Consider the following 25,649-nt stretch of genomic DNA (forward strand, 5'->3'; position numbering starts at 1 on the left):
GGACCCCTATGGGAAACCCACATTGCCTCGGCCTCCCTCCTTCCCTCCCCGAGTCAAAGTTTCGCCGGGCCTCGCTTCGCCGCAGGTCTCCGTCCCTTGACTTCGGCTTTTAAACCCGCCCCTCGCGGTCGGGAGCGACCCCGTCGTCTTTGCGGGTGGCGGTCTCTTTAAGTCCCATGGGGGGGAAAAGAGGCTTGTCGATGCAAATGGCGATGACCAAGTTAATCGCCCCTCCAAAGGGGAACCGAACTCGCTAAGACGTTCCCAAGGAACCATCCCCCCCCCAAAAAAAACTTGCCTTCCTCTGGCTCCGTTTTTTTAACCCACCCTCCCCAAAGCTTCGGTGGCTATTCAGAGGACCAGGCTCCGAAGAAATCCGCTCTCCAAGCTGCCGCTCAGAAGCGGGCAGGTAAAGTTCATTCATTTGCCGAGCTTTTCTCTCCCTCGCTCCTCCAGAGCCTCGGCTGACGTCACGACCCTCTCCAAGAATTGGATTGCGGGGGCGGAGAGGGGGCAAGAGAAGCCAAGGAGAGCGTCCCCTCCCTTCCCTCTTTCCCCCTCCCTCTCCCTGCCCTCCCCCCCCCCGGCTGCCTGCTTGTCAGAATTCCCGGTGGGATATTACAGGCGCTTCGGGCTGGAGGCTCAAAGCGCCAAGTCAACCCAGGGCTAGGAACTTCTGGCGCCCTTTCACTTTTTCCTGTCTTTCTTGATTTTGCTGCCATTCACTTTCTGGGAACCAGACCCTGCCTCCTCCTCCTCCCCCTCCAACACCCCCCCCCCTCCGCCTCCCATGCGCATTTTCTTACTTTTTTCAGCCTCCGTTCGGTGTTTGGACGCACTGAGCTGCTCTGCTCGGGTTCCGCTTCTCCAACCCTGCCTTTCTCTGCAGGCGTCGCGTTGCCCCCCCCTCCCCGCTCTCCCCCCCCCCCTCCAGCCACCCAGCCCCTGCCACCGAGCTTCGGATCCCTGTCGGGCGCAGCGCCACCATTTCATCCTTGGGAAAAAGACGGTGCAAGCGCTTTCTCCGGCTCTTTCCTTGCCAGGCAAAAAAAAAAAAAGCTTTCCAACCTCCCCCCCCCACGCCCCCCTCCCACGCTCTCGGCCGTTGGTAGAAGGTTGCGAGGAGGAGGAGGAGAAGAAGAAAAGATGCGGGGTTCGGCCTGGCGAAGGGGGCTGTAAAAGCACCTGTCACGCCGTCCGGAGCAGCGCTAGGAGCGAGCGGAGCTTCGGCGAGCCAAGTGCAAGGCAGCCTCTTTGCAGAGCGAGAGCCTCCTTTAAGGCAGCGACGCCGCGACGCTAGTCCCGGAGGAGCCCAGAATGAGCAAGCCGGCGGGATCAACAAGTGAGTAACGCTCGGTTGGGGTCTCTGTCCCTCCGGAGAAAGCGGGAGCGTTGGGCCGCTGCCGAACAAGTTTCGGTCAACTGAGACTGGGATCCGCTTCAGCCCCCTTCTTCCTCCAAGTAAACGCGCGAAGGGTCAGGGTTTATTTTGGGGGGGTTGGGCTGGCTGACTTGTACGGAACTACTGTAGTGGCTGCGCCGCCCGGGCCTAAAATGAACTTGAGACGCACTTGCTTGGAGTGGGGGTGGGGGGTGTCAAAAAAAAAAGTCTTCGGTGTGAAAAAAAATCTCGGGACGAGGTTTTTTTTTTAAAGATCGTCTCCCCCCCCCCCGAATGTGAACGGGTGGTGAAATAAAGAAAGAAAGAGAAGGAAGAAAGAAATGAAGAAAAGAAGGAAGGAAGGAATTCCCCCCTTTCTGCAATTAATGCACCTAATAAGAAGTTTTAAACATCCCGTAGCTGAAAGCTACAGTCGCAAAAAGGGGTGGGCTTTGCTGAAAGAGGATTTAACCGCGAATACTTTGCACACCATTTCCAGCCTTGATGAATAATCCTGGAAAAAAAAACCCGGAGAAGCAGAAACAATTTAAAAGTCACATTTCACTTAATCCTCAGTCCGGGTACACTCATAACTGAAGGCGTCCCCCCCCCGCCCTAATTTTTTTTAAGTCTGATTGACTGCTGTGGATAGAAGTTGGCTTCAGACGCTAGAAATTCAAGAAGAGACTTTGGAAGTCGACTGTGATGCGGGAGGGAGCCAGCAGCAGGCACAATCCAATTTGGGCTGTGACAGGTGATGGGCGAAGCCGGTTTAGAAGGAATTCCTCTGGCCATAATTTTATGGTATTATTATTATTATTTTTACTAGCAAGGAAAGGGTGTAAAACAGAGGCACGTGGGTGCAGTTCTGCTTTTAAAAAAATATAGTCTTTCTCCCTGCGCCTTCTTTTCGGGATGCGTCTCTCCCTGCAAAGTTGCGGCTAAGCTAAACTTTCTTTCTTGAATTCTGTATCTCTAAAGCGCCAACGGGGTGGCATTTAGAACTTGGTCGCAGGCCACAAACAAACATATTTTTTTTTAAACTAACGTGTAGAAATCGCCCAAAGAGGGATCTTAAACAAAACCTTGTCACAGTCAAAACGAAAAAAATAGGAAGCGGTAAACGGGACAGAATTGTTTCCGAAGCCTTTTTCGAGAAGAAGGTTGTGGGGGGAGGCGAGAGCGGTTCCATCTGTAAGTGAGGAGAGGGATCGAGGCCACTTTTGTAACAATGGCCAGGGAAAACGGGCCGCGGGGCTCAGGACCAGCTTTCTGGGGAAACCTTGTTTCGGAACAGAGGGAAAACCCCTCGCCACTTGCCCTTTTCCGTTCGGCCCATCTGCCTTTGGCCTGGCCGAAGGTAGTAGGGACGGTTCTACCGCTTCTACAGGGGAATCGTCCCTGAGCTGCTTGGCCTGGAAAGAAGGAGAAGGCTCCGGAATGCTTCTACTCCGCTTCGGCTGCTGGCACGGAGAGGAAAGTTTTTGAAAACTTGCTGGAAAGTAAACTTAGAAACCCCTGCGCCGAAACCTTGGGGCAGAGAACCTTTCGGCTTCTCTGAAAGAGGAGTGAACAGGTGGGTTCACAGCGATGGGATGGATTGTCAGGATAGCCCGGCGAGAAAGGCCTCGATTTGACCAACTCTCCTCTCTCTCGGGTCGGGTGGGCATTGCAATCGCAGCGAGGCTAACGCAGAGGCCCACCCAAGCGGCTGGGAAACGGAGTTCGCCCCCCATCCCCTCGGTAGGCGCGAGTCCGTGGGGAGAAATCAAAGGCAGGCCGGAGTAAAAGAAGGTGAGCTGGGCCATCGACTCGAAATCCCGCCGCGAATACAATTCCGTATTCCGTCTGGTCGTAAACATCCTTCAGAAACTTTTGGAAAGGTTTAGGCAAGGCAGCTGTGCAATGGGGTGGCAGCCCGTCAGCATTCGAGGCCGACGCTCCCCGCTAAGGTCAGTGGAAATAGATGGAAGGTCCCTTTCCCTCGAAAGCTCGGTGGTTTCCATTTTTCAGCACCGCTTTTGGGCGCTGTGGAAAGCGGGAGGTGCCCCCTAGGAGTTGATCTGGAGGAAAAGTCACGCGCGGAGGTGGATCCTAGACCTCCACAGGCCTCCCTCTTCCAGCAGCTCCGCTTACCCACGCTCGGCCTCGCCCCGAAGCGCTGAGCTCGATCGGAGATGGCCGTGGATGCTGCCTTAATGCCTTAAAAGGGGAAGGCGGCTACCTCCCACCCAGGGACCCGACGATAGACCAGGCTTTCGGATGTCCCATCCACCCGCCCCGGCGCCCCTTGTGGGGCAGACCCGGCCACTTCTCCGAAGTGGAAGCGGGCTTGTCAGGCTGCTTTGGGTCTCAGAAAGATGGGTGCTCCTCGGAGAGGAGGGGGAGCCCCTCTTCTGCCACGGCAGCCCGGGGTGGGGTGGGGGCTGCGGCTGGCTGCGCTTTCCCTTCCGCCAGACTGGAGAGCGGTCGGCGAGGCTCTTGGCTGCTTGGGTGGTAAAAGGGGACCCCGCCGCGGAGTCCTCTCCGAGCCGCCTAACTTCTTTCAGCAGCCTGTGATGGTAATTACAGTAATCGAAGCTGCCAGGGGAGCTTTACGCCGTGCTCCGGCATAGGAGGGGGGGGAAGCGCCCCCACCCCTTCCCGCTTGGACACCCCGTCGAGGAAAGCGCAGAGCATTTTTACTGCGCGGAGCCAGGCCTTCTCCCCCCCCCCCCCACACACACATACCAGCGCTGGACGATACTAGGCTAACCCTGCCCGAAGGAAACCGAGCTTCCTTCCCCCCCCCCAATGTTTTCTCTTTCCTTATTTTCCCCCTGGGCTCCCGTTGCTGAGACCGAAGGGCCCGTCTCCCCATCCCCAAGAAAGTCTCCGGAGAAGCAGAAGACGGAGACGCGGGAGAGATGGGCTAAGATTTGGAGACGGGGCGGGGGAGGTGCCTGGTTTTAAGGCAGAAATCTTCCCTGGGGCGGTTGTTGGAAGGGGGCCAAAGCCGACAGAATATCCCCCCCCCTTGCAAGGATCTGGCGCTTCCCGCGCAGTTGAAGAGAGGAGGCAAAAGGGCCTTCTGAAAAAAGCCACCTGGAAAGTCGGAGAAACTGAGCCGCTGCAGCTCCTGCGCCTGGTGTTTTGCAATCGACTGGCTCATTCCAGAGAGGCTGCATTGCGAGCATCGGAGACCCCAACCGCCTGCGGCGATAACCTCCCGGGCGCTCGAGGGTGGTGAGGTGGAGCAGCACCCAATTAGTCGGAGTGGAGAAGACGGAGGGCTTCGACGGAGGAGTTTGGAAGGAGCCCAGCGGGCGTCGATGCAATCAAGGGCAACGACGCCTGTTTAATACAAACAGAATTAATGCTGGTTAATTAAAATATATTAGGGTAGGCTGTGCAGAGCGTCCCCGAAATTAAAGGTAAAAGTGCCACTGATTTGTCAATTGAAAACAAGGTCCGTGTTGGAGGGTTCGGACTGTCTCCAGGTGGGGTTTTCTGTGATTGTTGTTGCTGTTCCCCGCAGAGAATCACTTTCGCTCCCGTGTCTGTGTGTGTGTGTTCGGAAAAAGAGGATCCAAGGAACCTATTCCTGAAAGGGCTGCGGTCTTCAGCCCCTTTCTGCCGGGGAGCACTGGGGAGCCAGGCCCCTGCCGCCCTAGACTTGCTGAGAACTTCCTTCGGAGGCGACCTTTGAGCAGGGAGGCTGACTGTAAATTGTCCCAGGATTTAAGCCGCAGCCTTCCGCTTCAAATCAAGCCTGCGTTGGAGTGAGCGTCTCTGCAAAGGAGGAAATTTACGTCAGGGGAGACCCGGTGGGACCATTCGGTGAGGTTTTGCAAGAAACTGGGCCTGCTCCGCTGCAAGCCAAAAATCAACTCTCATCTATTTGGTTATCTGGGAAATTTAATTAATAGCGTTCCAAATTGGGAGTTTTTAAATATTATGTTACAGGGACACAAAGAGTTTTGGGGATTATCTTGCTGTATGTTTCTATTTAAAAAATTAAAATAGGACATGAATTCGGTGTGGTTACCGGGCCCACGGAAAATGAGATGATTTTTTTTTTAAGTGGGAGAAGGCCCCTCCACAATATTTGGAAATAAATGTGTGTTTTAATTTCATGTACTTCCCACTGCATATACTTTAAAGTTCCATCCTACCTTTTCCTGGGAGAAATAAACTTTTAAAGAAGCTGGTGCTCAGACTCAAAATGTTTCTTTCCTTGAATCGCAACTGTTGAAACAGTCTTCCAGCATTTGAGCTGGATCGACGGGGGGCGGGAAGGCTTCGAATCCTAATTAGCTACAGATCTTTTATTCGGATCGAAAAGTCCCATTCGGCCCACCATGACTTTCTTTCGAGTAAAACTAATCGAAGCGAAGATTGTTGGAGGGAGGCGGGAAGGTCTCCCCCATAACCTCAGACCGAAATTACCTCGGTTTAAGTAGCGTTTTGCAATGGTTTTAAGAGCACCGCCCGGACTGCGTTGTCCTCCTCGGAAGGAAAGGCAAGGAAAGTCGAGGCGGGCTGGCGGGGAGGGGAGGATCCGAAGCAGCCCGAGTCGAGAAGGCGAGCCGGAGATTTGCATAAGGAAATGGCCCGGTTTGTCGGAGGTGACACCCAACACCAGGGGCTGGCACCGTTGCATGTCCGATTTGCTCTCTCTCCTCCCCCACACTTTCGCCCACAACTGGGGAAAGTCTGCCGAGGGACAGGGGGCGGGGCGAGGAGGAGGAGGGGGGGGGAGTCGAGTGCTCTCCTCCGGAGCCTTTGTGTGCAATCCGAATTCCCATGCTACCCTTTTTGACGGGTCACTGGTGACCCAATAGGCAGGTGGCAAGGAAGGCGTGTAATTAGAGCGCTTGAGAAGCCAAGCTTGGCTTGGCCCGACTTCCCTGGACAACGCCTACTTCCAGCCACCCCTCCCTCTTTACCCCAGGGCACAACTTTACCCGCCAGGCGGGAGAGGGCTACCGATTCCCCTCCCCCAGGACTCCCCCCGCTTGGCTGGCCCAACCCCGATCTCCGCCACCTCCTCTTTTCTGACTCTTCCCCTCCCACCCTCCGCCCCCGCCCAGGCGCACCACCTAATCCCATTCCTCCACTCCGGGTTGTTGCAAAGAGCAGCTGTCGAGTTACATTTGGGGGAGAAGCCGGCGGCTTACGTTGATTGGAGGCAGTCAGATGAGTTTCCATTGATGGGGGGATCATTAACTTCACACTTTATCTAATGTCCTCATTGTCTGCTAGGGAGGCCTCGTTTCAGAGCCTGGTTCGGCTTCTCCGAGTCTCTCCCGAGAGTCGGATTTTTAACCTTGCCCTTCCCACTCCCTCCGGGTGGCTTGCCCAGAGACACCACCACCCCTCGGCTCAAGAAGCGTCACTGACCGAATAGGCTCCGGAAAAGTTTAGATTCTTTCCTGCCTCCCTTCGGATCCCGGTCAATGTACACAGTATACCACAGAAGTGAGTACACCCCCTCACATTTTGTAAATATTTAAGTATATATTTTCATGTGACAACACTGAAGAAATGATACTTGGCTACAATGTAAAATAGTGAGTATACAGCTTGAATAACAATGTAAATGTGCTGTCTGTCTCCTCAAAATAATGCAACACACGCTGCTTTACAAACTGTATACTCAATACTTTACATTGTAGCCAAGTGTCATTTCTTCAGTGTTGTCACATGAAAAGATATATTTAAATATTTACAAAATGCTAGGGGGTGTACTCAACTCTGTGGTATATCGTATATATAGGAGGACGAGAAGAAGGGGTCTCCCAAGTCACCTTCAAGTGTGGTGTTCAAATGCTTTCCATGCCTGGGTTCCCACTTGGCACTAAGCCACAATGTGGTTAGTTTAGTTTTGGTGTTCAGTGTTGTGGGGATTCCTTAAGTTGTGGTTTACCAACTTGGGTATATAGCTCAGGGAGATCACTGGGCCCAGTCCCTTGTGACTTCTTTGGCAATCTTGTTAAACATCATCAGCCTCTTGACATCTCAGTTCCAAGACAGTGGGTTGGTTTCACAAAGCAAATGTGCTTAGCAGGCCTGTTCGGAGGACGCTTTATCCTCTAAACATACAGTATAAAGGGTTCTTTCAACTGATTGTAGTCATAGCATTCTCTATGCAAGTCAACTTTTTGTGCAATATGGGACTGAGCTCTAGGTATTCCTGGGCAGGATCTGATGGAGACAGTTGGCTGGTGCGTCCCTACTTTGAAATACAGTAAGTGTGAACCCTTATCTGCATCGGTCTTGGAGCTGCCAATGTTTTCAACAATATGCTGCCAGATCTTCCACTTGTCCCCCAGTTTCATTGCAGGCACTTTGGCCAAGTTGTGAGCAAAGCACACATCCCACACATTTCATCTCTAAGAAGTTGCAAGGAGTTCCGATAGAACTGATATCAAGGAAGGACTGGAATTGGGGGCATTTTAGTCACACTGAAGTCCAAGAACTTGGCCTTCCCTCAACTCTATGGAAAAGATGATGGCCTGCACACTGCTTGCTTAAAGAGGAGTATTGGCTAAGGCGATCCTTGGTAGTGATCAAGGTTTTTAGGCAACTGCTGTTAGCTAGCAGGAATCCACATGGCAGATGAAAGCAGGCAGGGCAGAAAGGAAAGATTAATCCATATTTGAGCAACTCCTGAAACTCCAATGGCCACCAATGGATGAGAATTCCCATCCCATTCCCTCCAAATAGCATGGCCCTTGGTAGATGAGAAGTGTAGCCCACCATATTTTGAGGGCCTTCAGTTGGGAAAAAGCAGACTCTAGATTAGTTGGAACCTGTCTCATTAGAGCAAAGTAATGAAACCCTATTATCAAAATTATCTTGGGAGTTAAGAGACAATAGAAGAACCATTGTCATGTTTAGGGTGAAGGTTGGGAAAAACTCCGGGGAGAAAAGGAAGATTAGAAACAGTCCCAGCCATTTGGTTTTCAGCTGACTAATCTCAGCATCAAATAGAATAAGTGAGAAATGTTAGGGAGCTGGACCCATCAAATATGACACTCATCCCCTCTAAGTTTAAGTGATAAAGCCATTTGTACTTACTGAAACTTTCTAGCAGGATGTCCTCAGTAAGAAAGAGGTATGCCAGAATTTTTTTGGGGGGTGGGGGAATGTGGTATGAAAACAAAATATGACTCCCAAGAGCACAGTGTGGTAATGGTATGAAGATAGAAGTTGGATAAATGCTACCAGGCAGCTGAAGAGGCAAATAGGAGAAGAAAAAACAGTGCTCCTTTGATAGAACCCAACCAACCCAACCACTTGTTAGCCTAAGGTGTGGGGAAAAGCCATCCCAAGCAGTTAGGTTTAGAGTTCATTATGGGTAAGCAAGACAAACTGTGCACTGCATGAACCAAAAGAGGATGTATTCATGACAAATAATCTGGCACTTGGTAGCAAATCTCACGCCTTAGCTCCTCTTCTCTGACAAGCAAGCTGCAAACATAATGAATAACTCTGGCTTTTTCAGGAGAAGAAACACCTGCTAAGGCTAAAGCATCTATCTCGTTTTGCCTAAGGGTAGGACCAGCCTTTTTGGAGGAAGCCAATTGCTGCTCTGCTAGAAGTATTTAAGCAGAATCCAAGTGCTATCTGTCTTGGATGCAGCATTTATTTCTATGGTCAAGATCAGATTAGCTAATGTGAAGACTTATGACACTGCTGAAAGGATGGTTCATATTTGCTCAGAAATAATGTACATAAATTGCAGCTTTTTCCAACAAATAAAGCATCATGATGTTTAACCAGACAACACATGTGTTTAGGAATACTGTACAAGGGGTTCTATTATATATTTAATATTTTCATTTTCACGAGAAATACTTTTTAGATTAGTAATTATTTTTCCATTTATATGAAGGTCATGTTCTTAAGAAAGTCTACTTAAAAATAAATCTGGAATCAGTAGTTAAACTGGGCCACACAGACAAATGTTTATATAATTGTTGTGTGCAAATAGTTTTGGAGAAAGCATCTTCAAATCACTACTCACTCAAAAGTTTTTCTTTTTCAATTTCTTTATTTGTCCTTAGCTTAACTCTGGATATTTAGGGGTTAATAATGAAAGGCAAAAGGAGGAAGTACACATACCTCCTTAATTGATTGGAAATTAACTCAAGGTGGAGTATCTGTGGAGTCTCAGCATAGGTTTAGCGTCTGGTTGACTTAGTTTAGTTATGAAAGTTAAGACTGAGTTTGATTAATATTTGGATGGAAGCCTAGTGGGGAATCTCAGGTCTAGTAGTTAAGATTGGGAAATGGGGGGGGGGAATCCACAAAAGGTACCAGTAACAAAGTACTCCTGTATTGGGACCAAGAATGATGCATTAATGATGTAAGAAACAAGACCACGGGAAGACACTGCCAGTCAAACTCACCTTGGAAGAGTCTTTTATATTATCAAGCTAACCATCTTCCCAATCTAATACCCTCCCACCTGTTGATTTTAATGCTGATCTCATCCGCTCCTTGTATAAGAATGACAGGTAGCCTAACAAAATTGGAGGTGGAAGATTAAGGAAACCTGCTTTAAACGTATTGTATGTTCTTTGCATTAAGTGGGACCATGTCCTCTTCTCATTCACATCCGCTTTAAAGAAATATATATTTCTGTGGATTCCTTGGGTTGGTTCAATTAGCAAAATGACCCATTTCTCTCAAACTCTACGACTATCATGACGCCAGTTCTGGTGCCTTATTGTTGTCAAAAGATCACTTTTCTCTCTCTCTTTCACCTTCATTTTCAGGCCGGATTTTAGACATCCCGTGTAAAGTGTGTGGTGACCGCAGCTCTGGCAAGCACTATGGGGTTTATGCCTGCGATGGATGCTCAGGGTTTTTCAAACGAAGCATCAGAAGGAATAGGACTTATGTCTGCAAATCTGGAAACCAGGTATTGCTTATAGCATAACCTCATCATCCCCTCCCTGCACACCTTCCTTATGGTTTGGGCAAACTTGGTTGTATAGTATAGTGGGAATTCCTGTCACCTGGGGATCTTGTCCTCTTGATTTTTCAAAATGATGTATACTTAGGCGAGTACCAAATTTCTATCAACATAGCAGAGTTTCTAGTGCGTCCAATAATATATTTGAGTATGTCAACCCAACCTATTAAGGGCATATCTACTAAATATGTCTTTCATAGTATGAAAATTTCAAAGCAGATAGAAAAAGGAAATGTTTACGACTTCTCTCGTCCCCCTAAAATAAATTGAAGAATCAGCAAAAGTGCGATAGATTCCCCTGGAAGCTTTTAACTTAAGATCCTGTAAAAGTTGGGCTACTTTAAAGCTGCAATTCTGTGCACAATGAGCAGCAAGGAAAGTTGATGTAGTTAGTGAAATGTATAGTCCAGTGCCATTTTGATTTAGAAGCAAAGTTGGCTTGATTTGATATTGCTTACTCCAAATTAGAGCTACAGCGCAGTCTTTTGTACTGTAAAATTTCAGGCAAGGAAATATTTCAGGCAGGTTTGAAATTCACAACTTAAATAGTCTTTTGAAATTTTGAGGAGCTGGGTGAAGTTGGCTACAGCATATAGGAACCAGACATACTCCAAATAAGCCCATGGGCTTTGTAGTTGTAGAGCTAAAAGCACCAGGGTAATTCACTTCATTGACCTACCTAAGTGCTCCTGAGTAAATATCCCGAGTTTATTGACTCATTTTCCCTTTAAAAATGATTTTCTTTCCCTGGTCCCAGTTTGCCAATTCTTTAAAATATTAGGAAGGAAGGATTGATGTCCTGTGGGATATTTATTTATAAGTGTGGGGGGAGAATAGAAATCACAATTTAAGTGAAAATAGTTATCTTCTGAATTAACATGAAATGTGAGTTACTCTCATGGTGACCTTGAGGAAACTTAGAAATTGTAGCTAACGTATTGTTGCCAGGAAATAAAAATACCCCTCAGTTATTCCAGGAAAAAGTGCAGAAGCTGAATCTTCTAAAGACCTGGGGGCAGCTGTCAGGGTACTCCCATCCCAAGTTCACTGTATTTGATAATAGAGATGAGATATTTACTAAATAGATGACAAATCCACTTATTTACTCATCTAATTTTAATAGCAGTTTAAAAAAAAAATCCTAGCTTAGTATAACAAACCAATAAAGCAAGTATGACTTTTAACACAAAATGGCTTGTGTGACCCAGAGAGAATCTACCTGGATAATTTTTTCCCCATTTCCATTAATGGAAAAAGTGTTTTTTAGAATGTAGTCAGCTCATAGTCATTGGAACTGTAAAATTGATCCAGTTCTTTAAATATCCCAAGGGTGTGTGTGTGTGTGTGGAGAGAGAGAGAGAGAGAGGGAGGGAGGGAGGGAGAGAGGGAGGGAGGGAGGGAGGGAAGAGAGAGAGAGAGAGAGAGAGGAGAGAGAGAGAGAGAGAGAGAGAGAAGAGAGAGAGAGAGAGATTCTCCCAGGAGGCAGGAATAAGGTGTGCAATAAGCCAATTTCCCAAAGCCCAGGCACACAAGCTTTTGCATGGTGGAATTCTGGAGAAGAAACAGGATAACACCTGAGATTTTCTTTTGGCAGATGGTGGACAAGATACAAAGGACATTCTGGCAGATATTAATGGTATATCACCTTCCAAGCAATGTGTTATCTGCTTCTCCCTTTACCTCAGTTTGATCGTATGCACTGCATTTCATCTCACCTCTACAAGTTCTTAGCGAGTTTGATTGCCAGGCACTTGAACCAATCAATGGAAGGTTACTCTTTGCCCCAGATTCTGATCCCTGGAATCCTGGCTAGAGCCCCTGGGTGATCTTTGTAGACCTGCTGCAAAAGCCTAGGAGGATGTCCTTTTCTTGTAATGTGGTAGCTGCTGTTATTGTAACATGAGTGAGCACAGCACAGTACTAGGATGGCTGAAAATGATAGAGTTATGTTCTTGGCCCCCATAATACCTCAGTCATTTCTTTTCTTTCAACCCTTTTTAAAACTCCCAGTGCTTATTTTTCTTTACCTTCTCATAATCAGCTGATCAGATATGTTGCAAAACTGGGATCTGAGTTTCCCTTTATGTGTTTTTCTGTCATTTTCCTGCCCCATTTTTAAAAGCGATGAACTTCTGAATCAGTTTTATTTGGAGTCAAACAACTGGAAAGAGCAATTGTCAAGGTGTTTTTCCCAGCATGGATTCTGGGAAAGATTATATTGATAATCCTCTTCTCTTGATCTCTTTTCCCCTCACCAGGTACTGAATGTGCCTTGCTCATATTTTCCTATAATTTCTCCTTTTCCTTTTATTAGCACACACAACATATGCTAGGCACATACTCTTCCTCCCTTCTTCTCCCTTCAAACTCCTATGCAAATAAAGTTACATTTTATACTTTATACTTTTCAAAGTGGTGTGAAAATGGAATTGTGCAACCTCCAACTTTTCTCACTTCCTTCCATGTTGGATAGTTTCTGCCACAGTTATTTTCTTCAGGCTATTAAAAGTGCGAGTAATTACTCTCTTGTGAAAGTAATTCTTCTCATCTGCGTTAATTCTTCCAGTGCCATTTCCTTCACTTTAACTCCCTTTCCAAATGTTCTTATTTGCACAGGTTATGTTATGTAGCTATATAGTCCAATGGAAGTGTAGGTTGTGTGAGCCTTTTTGCATTTGAACAGTATTTCTGTGGGGTCAATTTACAAATTGTATGCAAAAGCATGTCAAAGAAAGCCTTGTCTTTTTTTTTTAACACTGAGCCACGGATAGGAGATTATTTTATTTGGAATAATTATTGGAAAGACACATTGAGACCTGGTATCTTTGAAACTGATCCACAAAGAGACATTTTCTTCATTGGTGGAAAATCCAGATCTTTGATAAGCATTTGAAATAAACAATTAGACCAGACAATTACATCTAGATAGCTGCAAAAGTTAAAGATGCAGGAATTTTTCTCCTGCCTGTTTTTAGAAAATAATGTTCTATATCTTATGGTTTACCAATAGATTCAAAAATAGAAAAAGGGGTATTTTTATCCTCCTGCTCCTGCTCCTTTTCCTCTTTGTCTTTTTTTCTCCCACTATACATTATTTCCAAAAAAAGAAAAGAAAAAAAGGCATCTTTCTAATTTTCCTGCCACCCAGGAAAACACATTTCTCTTGCTGAAATCCAGAGGTGATTGGGTTAAAACAAAGGAGGTTAATTAAGTGGAAGTTAAATTGTTTTAATGAAAATCAAATGGTAGCAAATTAATTGAAAAGGAACTACTATTTAAGCCGACCTGGGGAGTGAGGTGAAAATCCAGAGAATAATTTATTAAGATTATTTGAATTGAAATTGGCTACCTTCTGTGAATTTTAAAGGTTCTAGTCATTATTTATAAATGTATGTAGATTAGCATGCTTTAATTTTGAACACCTTTGCTAAATGTGATATACCAAATTCTTTTTTGAGGTGACGTAATAACAATAAGTACTTGGGGATCTTTTAAGTCCATAGCGATGTGCTCAGTTAGACTTTAAATGGCAGATGCAGTATTATATTTTTAAACTTTTCCTCAAGTTAAAAAAGACAAATCCTTGAATAGAAATATATGATACAATTGTTATCTTCATTATATACTTTTTTTTTTTTGCTAAAGCGGGCAGAACTTTCTACTTGCATTCTAAAATAAAATCTGACCTAGGGTAGATTGAAGAATCTCTGTCATTTCTTATACTTAAAAATGTTCTAAACCTATTTTTTCTTCTGTCATACTGTGGTCATCTCACTTAGAACCAGAATGTTTGAGAACATCATGATTTTTTAAAGTGATAAAACCTAAACCTAATTTGAAGTTTTCCACTCTCTTCTTGAGGGAAGTTAAGGAGCCTGAATAAAACAGAAAGATCTTTAGGGAACCACAGAAAAATGAAAAGTTGAGAATTGGGAGTTGTAAATATCCAGCACCATCTATACATGAATTTGACCAAAACCAAGATATTTATAAAATATTGAGTGTTACATCACTGCCTCCGTGTGGGGCCAAGGATAATTTCAATCTCTTCTGCTCATCCCTCCTTTGTCCCAATGATTACCAGAGAAACTGACTTAAATAATTTCCCTCCAGTTCATTAATGCTTCAATTCATTTGGAGTTGATAGAAAGAAGCCAAAGTAAAAGTAAAATGAGATTTGGTTCTGTAGTCAGACAGGTCTCTTAAGAGCCCTGGGCTCTTAAGACTACCATTGTCCAGACCAGTATTTTTATATCTATCATCTCTCTCTCTCTCTCTCTCTCTCTCTCTCTCTCTCTCTCTCTCTCTCTCTCTCTATCTCTATCTCTATCTCTATCCCTATCCCTATCCCTATCCCTATCCCTATCCCTATCCCTATCCCTATCCCTATCCCTATCCCTATCCCTATCCTAATCTATCTATCTATCTATCTATCTATCTATCTATCTATCTATCTATCTATCTATCTATCTATCTATCTATCTCTATCTCTCTCTCTCTATCTCTATCTATCTCTCTCTATCTCTATCATCTCTAGTCTAGCTCTCTCTCTCTATCTATCTCTATCTCTTTATCCCCCCCTTCGCTCCCCTTGGCAAGTCCCGATCTCCACGGGTTCTTCTTCGGGGTGCCCGTCGTTTGAAAGAGACCCCTCCTCGAAGCAATAGAAGACAGACGGGGCTTAATCATTGCTGGATTGCCTTAGCGCTCTTTTGGCAGCTGTAGGTGTGCGGTGGGGGGGGGGAGATCAGGGCGGGAGGGAGGGAAGCAGTCGGAGGCTGCTTGTTAAAGGAAACGGGCTCTACTTTTAGACAGGATTCACATCTTTCTATAAGCCAGGGGTTCCCAACGTGGGCCCCACGGGGTGGGGAGCAATTTGATTTTTAATGGGGGCAATTTGATCCTTGTTTAAACCAAGTTTTAGGCTTCCTCCGCGTGACTAGAGTTCACTTTTTGAGTAAAGTAAGAATTATATGTGGGGGGGGCATCAGGGTTTTAAATATGCTTAGGTGGGGCATGGCCAAAAAAGGTTGGGAACCACTGCTATAAGCTCTGATGTCTTGAAGCACGATTGGGCTAAGCAACAAACCCCCCTGGATCCACCCGGCGAGCTAAATCGAATCCTGGCCATGCCTTGAAGGAGAAAAGGGCTGTCCCCATTAGAATTGTTTATTTGTCAGTGCACAGCATATGTACAATGAGATTGGTTGAGCTCCCTCAGTGCACACACACCCTTCAACACAATACAACTCACAGTGAAGACAGAAATTCCCGAACCCAATGAATCGTGTTAAGGAACACCCAGTCCCATTGTACCAGTGTTACACGTTACACGTGGCGCCGGCCTTGCAAGTCCACCATGCGTAGTTATGATGTTATGTCGCATTCATGAGTCTTGACAGCCCATGGTTAGAATTCTCTTTCATTCTTTCCATTCCCTTTCCCTTTCCCTCTCCAGAAAAGGAGTGGGGGGGCTTTTGCAACCAGCTTCCCCAGGCTCCCCTTTCGCCCTTCTGATGCTGATGCTGATGCTGATGCCTAGTGGCTGCTTAGAAGGCAGAGCCGAGTAGCAAAAGCCGAGAGCCCCAGCCTCCCTGCTTCGATCGCCCTTCAATGGGAGCGAAGCCCACCGCTCCAGCTCTGCTGGGAAACGCCTCCGATTGATTTCAGGGAGGCTGATTCCGAGGGAACTCAGCGGAGGAAGGACTTTTCGGCCACCTTAGGATCGAACCCTCCAGGCGCAAGTCTCTGGGTCACCCAATGACCTACACGCCGATGTCAGATCTTCCGCAGCGGAGCGAGTCGCGGAGCTGCCCGTCTGTCCGAAGTTGCGGTTAGAGGGGTCTCCTGACACCCCCGGAGCCTCTCCTCCTTTCTCCTAGGAGGAAGCCTTGGGGAGGGGGTGCCCTTTCCGCAAGTCCTTTCCCCCGCCCTCCACCCCTGCGTCTTTGACGCGCTTCCTATGAAGTTGTCCTCGGTGTTTAGGCAAGAACAGACTAGAAGGGAAAGAGGCATGAAACTAGAAGTTTATGCACGTACAGATAGTTCTTGACCTACAACAGTTCACTTAGTGACCGCTCAAAGTTACAATGACTTCTGACCATGTTTCAGGCTTACAACAGTTGTCGCATCCCCATGGTTTACATTCAGATGCTTGACAACTGACTCTCATTTATGAGGGTTGCAGAGTCCCATGTCATGTGATCCCCTTTTTGCAACCTTCTGACAAGCAAAGTTAATGTGGAAACCAGATTCACTTAACAACCATGTTACTAATTTAACAACAGTAATGGTTCCCTTAACAAATGTGACAAGAAAAGTTGTAAAATGCAGCAAAACTCACTTAACAATTTTTCCACTTAGTAACATACATTTTGGGTTCCATTGTGGTCATAACTCAAGGACTTCCTGTAGTCCACCAGGGTATCGGTTTCTGTTACCTTAATTTTGAATTTTAATATAATCCCTCAACCTAATCTCAATTTTCTTCTTGGTTGCATCCCAACTGCTTTGCATTCAGAATGCATGATAGTGTCTCACTATCCATTATAGAGCTAGATCTGTTCTAGATTCTTCCTCTGAGTCCCTCTCTGCCAGCCAGTGGAGTTCTAGGGGCAGCTAACCCAATACATTCAGTAGGTGAATGCTTCACCATAACTGGATTTTGCTTGGATATCATGCATTTCTATCTGACAGAATATAGGCTCCTTGTTAATGACCAACGAGACATTGACTGGCTGGAAAAATAGGGAGGCATCTACTCAATCCAGGAGGCCACAGCAGGCCTCCATGCAAACCAAGACAACTCTATCAGCAGCCTGATATAGTCCAGCAATTTATGCTTCCCATTTTAAAAATAAATCCAAGGAGACATAAAAAAACTGGGAGGAAGATAAGGGTGGGGAGATGATGAGAACTTTTGAATAGGCTAGATCAGTGTTTCTCAACCTTGGCGACTTTAAGTCCTGGGGACTTCAACTCCCAGAATCCCCCAGGCTGGAGAATTCTGGGAGTTGAAGTCCCCAGGACTTAAAGTCCCCAAGGTTGAGAAACACTGGGCTGGATGTTCAGTTTCAGACTGCTGTGTTAGGTAGTATGAGAACACCACAGTCCTCTGATGGAAAGGAGATTTTTCAGGAGGGTTGGAAGGGAGCTGTCTTGGGTGCTGAAGGAAGCTCCCTGTCTACCTAGTCGACATTTGTCAGCACTGTTATGAAATACAAAATGAAATTATGATGTTTCTGAGATATACCAGATTGGGAAAAATTGATCCATAGAGCTTCTTCGATTACTTGCCTTCTGGTATGCTAGTTATACCTATTAACATACATTGTTTGAGCTGATTATTCATAATGGGAATTGTAGTTAACAAGGACACTAGATTGGGGAATAATGTCTGTGTGGTTCCATTTTTTTTCCTTAGGTGATTTCCATTTGCAGAAAGCACCACTTTCCTTTTTCTGGAGTCATTTAAAATGAATCTGTACTCTCTATAATACATTTATTGGTGTGTATATGGTGATATATTATCAAGCACCTTTCTATTCTATAAGTTGATTGTTGAGATTCACTTTTGTCCTCCCTTTCACTTAAATATCTGTGTTTTAGGGAGGCTGCCCAGTGGACAAGACACATAGGAACCAATGCAGAGCATGTCGGCTGAAGAAATGCTTGGAAGTCAACATGAATAAAGATGGTATTTTTGCATGCTTTCATAGTCTTTCTTGCACCCCAATTATTGCTCAGATAATTTGCTCTGCTTTTAGCATGTCTACATCTTTGTCTCTGTGTCTTTTTATAAGCAACAACAGTTGTTTGTTTTCTAATCTAAACCTATTTTGAGACATTTGGCTTAATAATAGCTTTCCACAGTGGTTTCCATTCAAACCCAGTGTTTACATATCAGATTGCCTATTTAGACTGAAATCCTAACATATAGTGAACTCAGTGGGATTTATTTTCAATCATAGGATTCCACAAAAAACTAAATGTGAAGAATATCAAGGTAATGTAGCAAGACCATATATTAAGAGATGGAGAGGACAGAAATTTTCCTGACTTGCCCATTGCCATTGTCTGAATGCTATTAATTAGATATCAACTTTGCAATCTCATCTTCTCCCCACCCCATTCCACCCTATTATTCTATTGAGGGCCTCCCCCAACACTTCCCCAGAATTTTAGGTAATCAGTAGGAAACAAATACAGTTGTTCTTCCTCTTTAAGAATTTGATTTCTTTATGGCTCTCCATGACTTTTGAAGGACAGATTGAGCATATATATATAGTGCAGCAGCCCCATCATTGCTGTTAGTGCCACACCCAACTCAACTAGTTTCCATAGGACGAACAAGTCCTTCTCTGCCTTTATGCCTTCTCTTTATGTATTTCTGTTGTGCTATTATTCTCTGTCACAGCTTCAGGAACTTCAGTCCCATTTTACCACCTCCAAAGAATTTAATTTCCATTCATGTTTATGTTGTTCCCACAAATCCTTCATTCATCCATCCATCCATTCATTCATTCATTCATTCATTCATTGCCTGAAACCATTTACAATTCTGGCATAGTAGAGCAAGGATAAACAAAAAGTAGCAAACAAAACAAAACAAAAATTTACTACAAGATAAATTGCAAAATTATTATTTTTTCATTCATTTATTCAATTTCTATGGCATAAATAGAGAACAAATCCAATATATTGAAAAAAATGAATTGAAATCTTAAACACCTAAAGAATATCTTCAAAAGCAATATCTGATTGTTTACGCTTCTGCACATTACTTTTATTGTCACAGCATCAATGTGTATTAAAATAACTTTTTGTTTCCCAAAACATAGTGCTTCAAAACTAGATTCCCTTTTTTATGATCATCTCCAATAATCCATTATATGAATACATCCCCCAATCTTGTTAATTTTTAAATCATTGTTAATGTTAATCCAAATAAGAGATTCCCTATTTCTCCTGTCAAGCTCTTGATAAATCAAATCTATTTATTTACTATTTTTCCAGTTGTTATCTATTTTCCATTTCTCTTGAGACCCCTGAGATTTTTTAATTTGTGCACTATTTAGTCTTGTAGGCAGTACAGTTATCTGAATATTCTGTATTTTATCCACTTAATATTTGAATTACTCCTCAGATATAGTGCAGTTATCATTGAAGATTAACTATTTAGTTGACACAATCTGTAAAATTCAGTCATTACCACCAGTCTGAAGCAAGTTCTTTGTCTGTGATACAGAGAGTCTTATCTCTTAATCTCTCTTCTGTCAGTCCCTTTCTTCCCCTGAGCTTAACAAATATTCCTCCCAGCTCTTCTTTAGGTTCCCTCACTACCTAAATTAATCTTCCCCCTTATAGCATGTGCTAAAAATTTGGTTGCTAATGCTTTCACTCTCAAATAGTTTCTTTCTCCTAAACATCTCATGATATTTCAACTGGTTAGCAAATTATCACTAGACTTTGTAGATGAAAGGTTCAGTGTTAAACCTGTTTTTTCACAGACGTGATCAACTTAAAGACATGTGTATGCTGCAGCAAATTAATTAAAACTGGTTATGTCTTCTCCTAATCTTCTCCTTCTCATTTTTCCAGCTGTTCAACATGAAAGGGGACCAAGAACATCTACCATCAGGAAACAAGTAGCTCTGTATTTCAGAGGTCACAAGCAAGATAATGGAAGCACACCACACTTCTCCTCCCTCCGCAGCTCTACCTGCTCCAGCTTTCTTCACTGCTGTCACACAGCTGGAACCTCATAATCTAGAACTAGCCACCGTTTCTACAGCATCTGAAAGGCAGAATCTAGTTGGCTTAGCTCAGCCGACTCCAAAGGTTTGCTGCTTTTATTCTTCTTTATTATGGAGGAAATGCAACATTATCCCAACAAACTCCAGACTAAAAAAAAAAAAAACAGCAAGCATTGTCCCTTTGCCAAAGACTTAAGATGTTCTTCCATTGAATATTTTGTCCTTGTGCAGTGGTGGTTTCTTTTCTCTGGGCTGTAGTGTCCTTGCTCATCTGAATAAATAACACAGAAATGTTATTTATTTATTTATTTAATTTTATCCTGCCCAATTCCAAATGATTCTGGTGGTTCAAGGTATATACCAAAACAATATATCCAAAAACAACTAACTAACCAGAAGCTCCTAACTGTCAAAGAATATCACACGTGTAAATTATTCCATCTCTCAGGCTGGGGGGTGAATTATACGCCCCTCAGAGAGGTTCGCAATTTGGGAGTCCTCCTGGATCCCCAGCGACTTTAGAACACCACCTGTCGGCTGTGACCAGGGGGACCTTTGCCCAGGTTCACCTGGTGCACAATTGCGACCCTACCTGGATCGGGAGGTCCTTCAGACTCACTCACCGCCCTTGTGACCTCAAGACTGGATTATTGTAAGCGCTCTACATGGGGCTGCCCTTGAAGAGTGTTCGAAGACTCCTTAGTCCAGAACGCAGCCACGCGAGCGATTGTGGGTGCCACCCAGGTACACCACGTCACACCTATCCTCCGGTGAGCTGCACTGGCTACCCATTAGTCTCCAAATCCGCTTCAAGTGCTGATCGCTACCTATAAAGCCCTACATGGCATCGGACCTCGGTACCTGAGAGACCGCACTGCCTGCCTTACTTCCCTCAGACCGATTAGATCTCACAGGTTAGGTCTCCTCCGGATTCCATCTGCCGCCAGCCAATGTCCGTGGGTGACCCGGGGGAGAGCCTTCTCTGTTGCAGCTCTAGCCCTCTGGAATGATCTCCCTGTCGAGATCCGGACCCTTACTACCCTTCCAGCCTTCCGCAAAGCACCAAGTCCTGGCTGCTCAGCTGGCTGGGGGCCTGTGAAATATCCAGCCCCACGGAAATTGTGAATGTTGCGATTTTGTTTTTAAAGTGTTGTCTTTGTCTAGTTTTCCCCTCTTTCCTGTCTATTGAGCCGCCCGGAGTCCTTCGGGATGGGCGGCATACAAGACAAATCAAATCAAATCAAAAATCAAAACAAAAGCTTCAACTGTGAAGAGCACGAACCGAAAGCATTCATTCCACGATGTCTTGTATTGGTTACTCTCTAGTAAATCTATTTAAAGTGAGTTAAATTATCAATAAATTGCATTTTGAATACCATTGTTAAATGTGACTGTGATGATTGACTTATCACTATATATATTGCTTACCATATAGGATGAGTTAATAATGGCTAGTATTATTCTGCATGTTGGCTGTTTGCTAAGAAAAGCAGCCCTCTTAAATGCTTAGCACTATGTTGATACAAGGGACACGGTGGCTTTGTGGCTAAGATGTTGAGCTTTTGATCAGAAAGGTCGCAGTTTGGTGGTTTGAATCCCTAGCACCACGGAGTGAGCTCCCAATACTGTACAGCTTCTGCCAGCCTAGCAGTTCGAAAGCATGTAAAAATGCAAAATAGAAAATAGAATCACCTTTGGTGGGAAGGTAACAGTGTTCTGTGTGCCTTCGGCATTTAGTCATGCTGGTCACATGATGACGGAGACGTCTTGGACAGCGCTGGCTCCTTGGCTTTGAAATGGAGATGAGCACCCTAGAGGGAACGACTAACACATATGTGCAAGAGAACCTTTACCTTTACCTATGTTGATACAAGGGTCCCAAGTAATCATTAGGAACAGGGAGCGTGAAATGGGGAGGTCTCATTTAGGGATCACCATGGGGTGGTGCTGAATTGAGTTGGCACGCACCTCTTCTGACATGCTTGGTTGATGCAGTAACAAATGAAGCAGAAAGGATTATGGAGATCCAATTATAACCAAATCTAATGAACTTGGTGTTATCCTGCACATTTCTATTATTTATAAGTGTCTATCATTTAATGCAAAGATTTTCAACTCCCTGGTGGCTTAACTTTTTGTAAGTTTAAAAAATCTTGGCCTTTAAACTGAAGGGGTGTAACTGTGATGTGATAATGCTGGAATGGGCAGAGCCAAGAGTTTTGGTCCTCTTTTTTACATTTGGGGAATGGGGGCCTTTTAAAGTACAAAATGCGAACTACCTCTTAGAGACTTAAATTACCCATTTTGCTCCTTAACTCTTCTCAAAAATGAAAAAAAGCGAGATAACACATCTTCCTACTCTGTTTTCTATAAAGTAAACTCACCCCACCACTCTCAGCTGGATTTCTGGTTACTACACAGAAACACTCATGTTGTTTTCTTGGCAACCAGCCGAAATAGTTTGCCATTACCTCTGCAACTTTTCAAACTTCCCAGTCAAATTTACAGCACTTGGATTGCAGTGTTGACTTTAATGCCAAACCTATTTAGCTTTTTAAAAAATTGTTAAGGATGGTCATGGTGTTACAATTTGTGCACATCTGTCTGTGTACATGTACCAAAATGCGTGACCCGTCAAAACCGCGTTCCACAAAAGCGTGGTCGACGAAATCGCGTATGTGACGTCATCACAACGCGACGAAAAAGATCGAAAAATTGAAATAAAAATTAAATTACAACAAGCCGATTCACATAAAGGTAAGGGTTAGGTTAAGGGTTAGGGTTAGGGTTAGGTTAAGGGTTAGGGTTAGGTTTAGAGCGTTAGCGTTACGTTTAGCGTTAGGTTAAGGGTTAGCGTTACGTTTTTTGTTACGTTAAGGGTTAGGTTTAGGGTTAGGTTTAGGGTTAGGTTAAGGGTTAGGTTTAGGGTTAGGTTTAGGGTTAGGTTTAGGGTTAGGTTTGGGGGGGTTAGGGTAAGGTTTTCGCTTTATTTTTACATTTTTCGATCTTTTTCATCGCGCTGTGATGACGTCACATACGCTTTCGTCGACCGCGATTTTGTCGTCCGCGGTTTTGTGGTGGAACCCCAAAATGCACCACTCTACATACTGCATGTGAATGTGCATGGGCATACACTGTCTGAAAGAAAGACAACCCAGCATCAACTTCTAGCCTATGTTTTTTTTCCCTATTTAAGGTATAAACTGTACAGTCTCCTTAGCCTGTTCCTCATCTATATTCATAGTAGACAGAGAGTGAATTCAGACAAAAGATAGACATACAACCTTGTGGTTGGCTACCAAACCTCTCCTTTCATTTTTCTTCTGTCCTGTTTACACTTCTCTCTCTCTGAGAAATAGATTAAATAATTAAGAAATATGCCTGTTTAAATGAGCACAACTTTGCCAACCATCAAATTTCTAAAACATTATTACTAGTATCCGCATGAAGTCAGCGGCACTCCCATGTACCTGTATGAAGTGGCCACGGAATCCGTCTGTGAGTCTGCAGCGAGGCTTCTCTTCATGAGCATCAAGTGGGCCAAGAGTGTCCCGGCCTTTTCTACTCTCTCCTTACAAGATCAGGTAAAACTTACACAGGGTGGTGAGGAAGCGGTGTCCCTGTGTGTGTGTGTGTGTGTTGCTTTTCTTACTCATCCTTCAAGGTTGATTTACTTAGAACCGAGGTGATGCAGTGGTTAAATGCAGCACTGCAGGCTACTTCAGCTGACTGCAATTCTGCAATTCGGCTGTTCAAATCTCACCGGCTCAGGGTTGACTCATCCTTCCATCCTTCCGAGGTGGGTAAAATGAGGACACGGATTGTTTTGGGGGGCAATATGCTGACTCTGTAAACCGCTTAGAGAGGGCTGAAAGCCCTATGAAGGGGTATATAAGTCTAACTGCTATTGCTATTACTTCTTGGGATCAGTGGTGCTCTACTGACCAAATGAAGAGATTTGTGTGGTTTATTCCCCATCTTTTCCTTTGGCAAATATTCAAGCCAGCCCCCAGATTTTTTAAAACAAGAATTAATAATAAAATAGATAATAAAATCATAGGGCAGCCAAAAGGGGATGCATCTGCCGGCTTCATAAACACTGAAAGGTGCAAAGAGAGAAGAAGGAACTAACTCACTGCCCTTCTTGTTCTGGAGGGTGAGAAATGTTTGTGGAGGGGGGCGGGCAGAGAATAGAGTTTTGTGTATGTGTGTGAGGCGAGGGAAAGGTAGCCAGTTGTCTCTGGCATGGAGTCTTGCAAATGCTGCCATGTACAGCCAGTGTTAGGGGGAAGAGTAGCATGAGTCAGAAATGAGTGGCTGAATGCATTGGGGCTGGTGGTGTTTGTTCCCCTTAGTCTGTGAAACTTAGTCTGAAAAACTTGCTTGAGATCAGTTTCTTTCTTCCATAGCAGAGAGCCTGGCTCGCCTGCTTGAAATCTCTGGCATAGTGCAACAAGATTCCCTTTGCAGAGGGCCAGCTCACTATGTAGCACCCCATGAAGGTGATTGATTGAGAGCTGTTGGCACAGACTTGTGTTGCAATAGAAAATCAGGCTGGATGCTATGTGGCTTTATCTTCAGATTAATTTTAAAGGATACAGAATAGGTTAGGTTAGAACAATAAATATATGGATTATATATTTTGAAAGGCTTTAAGGGCAAATTCTGGCAAGTGGATTTTTAGGAAGAAGGAATAATTTTTAAAGCGCCATTAACAAAAAAAATTCAATCCAGGGAGCAGATTGAGACTTAGGCAGTGGCCTCCAGCAGTGGATAATGGGTAGGAGAATAGCAATCCCTGCCCGTTCTCTTTTGGGAAATCCTCCCCTCCCCCCCATAACACAATTTCTCTAAATTGGAGAACAGAACAGTCTGCTTGCATTTCCTGTTCCACTTCTTCTTTTCCTGCCAGTTTAGTTTCCCTGCTACAGTGCAATGACTCACAAAGTGGCCAACCACATTTGAGTTTGATCCCAGCTTATATCATTTTGATTGGATCCAGAGTTCGATGGAGGCATTCCCAAAATGAATTATATTTGGACCCTCTGCATCTGAACGGGTGTCCAATAGCACTTAATTCTTATCGGCCAGGATTATGTCTGTCTTTCCTGCCTCCCACTGATTGCAACCAAAAATGTAGACAAGGCCAACTTTCTGTGGGTCTGGTAATCTAATGGATTTGGTTAAGTTAACTCTGTTTCTACAAAGTGGAAGGTGTTTTTCTCTCTATCTTTTTAAGTAATCACATTGAATTTGAGCTGGTTTTAGTGATGGCCATTTACTATGAATAATAACTGTGATGCATAAGAAGTATTGTGAGCTTTAAGCAGCAACTGCTAGTATCTTTGTTGATTTCTGCTTTAAGGTTATAGTACAGGTGTCTTATTAAATTAGCTCCCACCTTCCCATGCTTCTAAAGCCCCCCATGACATTTACATGGATGATTTTTGTTAGATGTAGGATGCCTAAACTGAAAATTCAGAAAATTCAGCCCTCTGTCTTCATTGTGTATTTTTAATGCAAATAAGGGGGAATTATTAATTTAATG

The 25,649-nt window shown here is 44.5% G+C and overlaps 1 protein-coding gene across 1 annotated transcript in view; it reads left to right on the forward strand.

Annotated features, from left to right (window-relative positions):
• Nucleotides 1-1,317: 1,317 nt before the first annotated feature.
• The window catches only part of NR2E1 (nuclear receptor subfamily 2 group E member 1), a 30,272-nt gene continuing 5,940 nt past the window's right edge, over nt 1,318-25,649 (forward strand). The window contains 6 exon segments of the mRNA XM_032216714.1: nt 1,318-1,342; nt 10,147-10,292; nt 17,955-18,042; nt 19,947-20,047; nt 20,049-20,186; nt 23,539-23,685. Of these exon segments, the coding sequence (XP_032072605.1) occupies nt 1,318-1,342; nt 10,147-10,292; nt 17,955-18,042; nt 19,947-20,047; nt 20,049-20,186; nt 23,539-23,685 (645 nt within the window).

Source organism: Thamnophis elegans, chromosome 4, assembly GCF_009769535.1.
Source record: "Thamnophis elegans isolate rThaEle1 chromosome 4, rThaEle1.pri, whole genome shotgun sequence".
Classification (NCBI taxonomy): domain Eukaryota; kingdom Metazoa; phylum Chordata; class Lepidosauria; order Squamata; family Colubridae; genus Thamnophis; species Thamnophis elegans.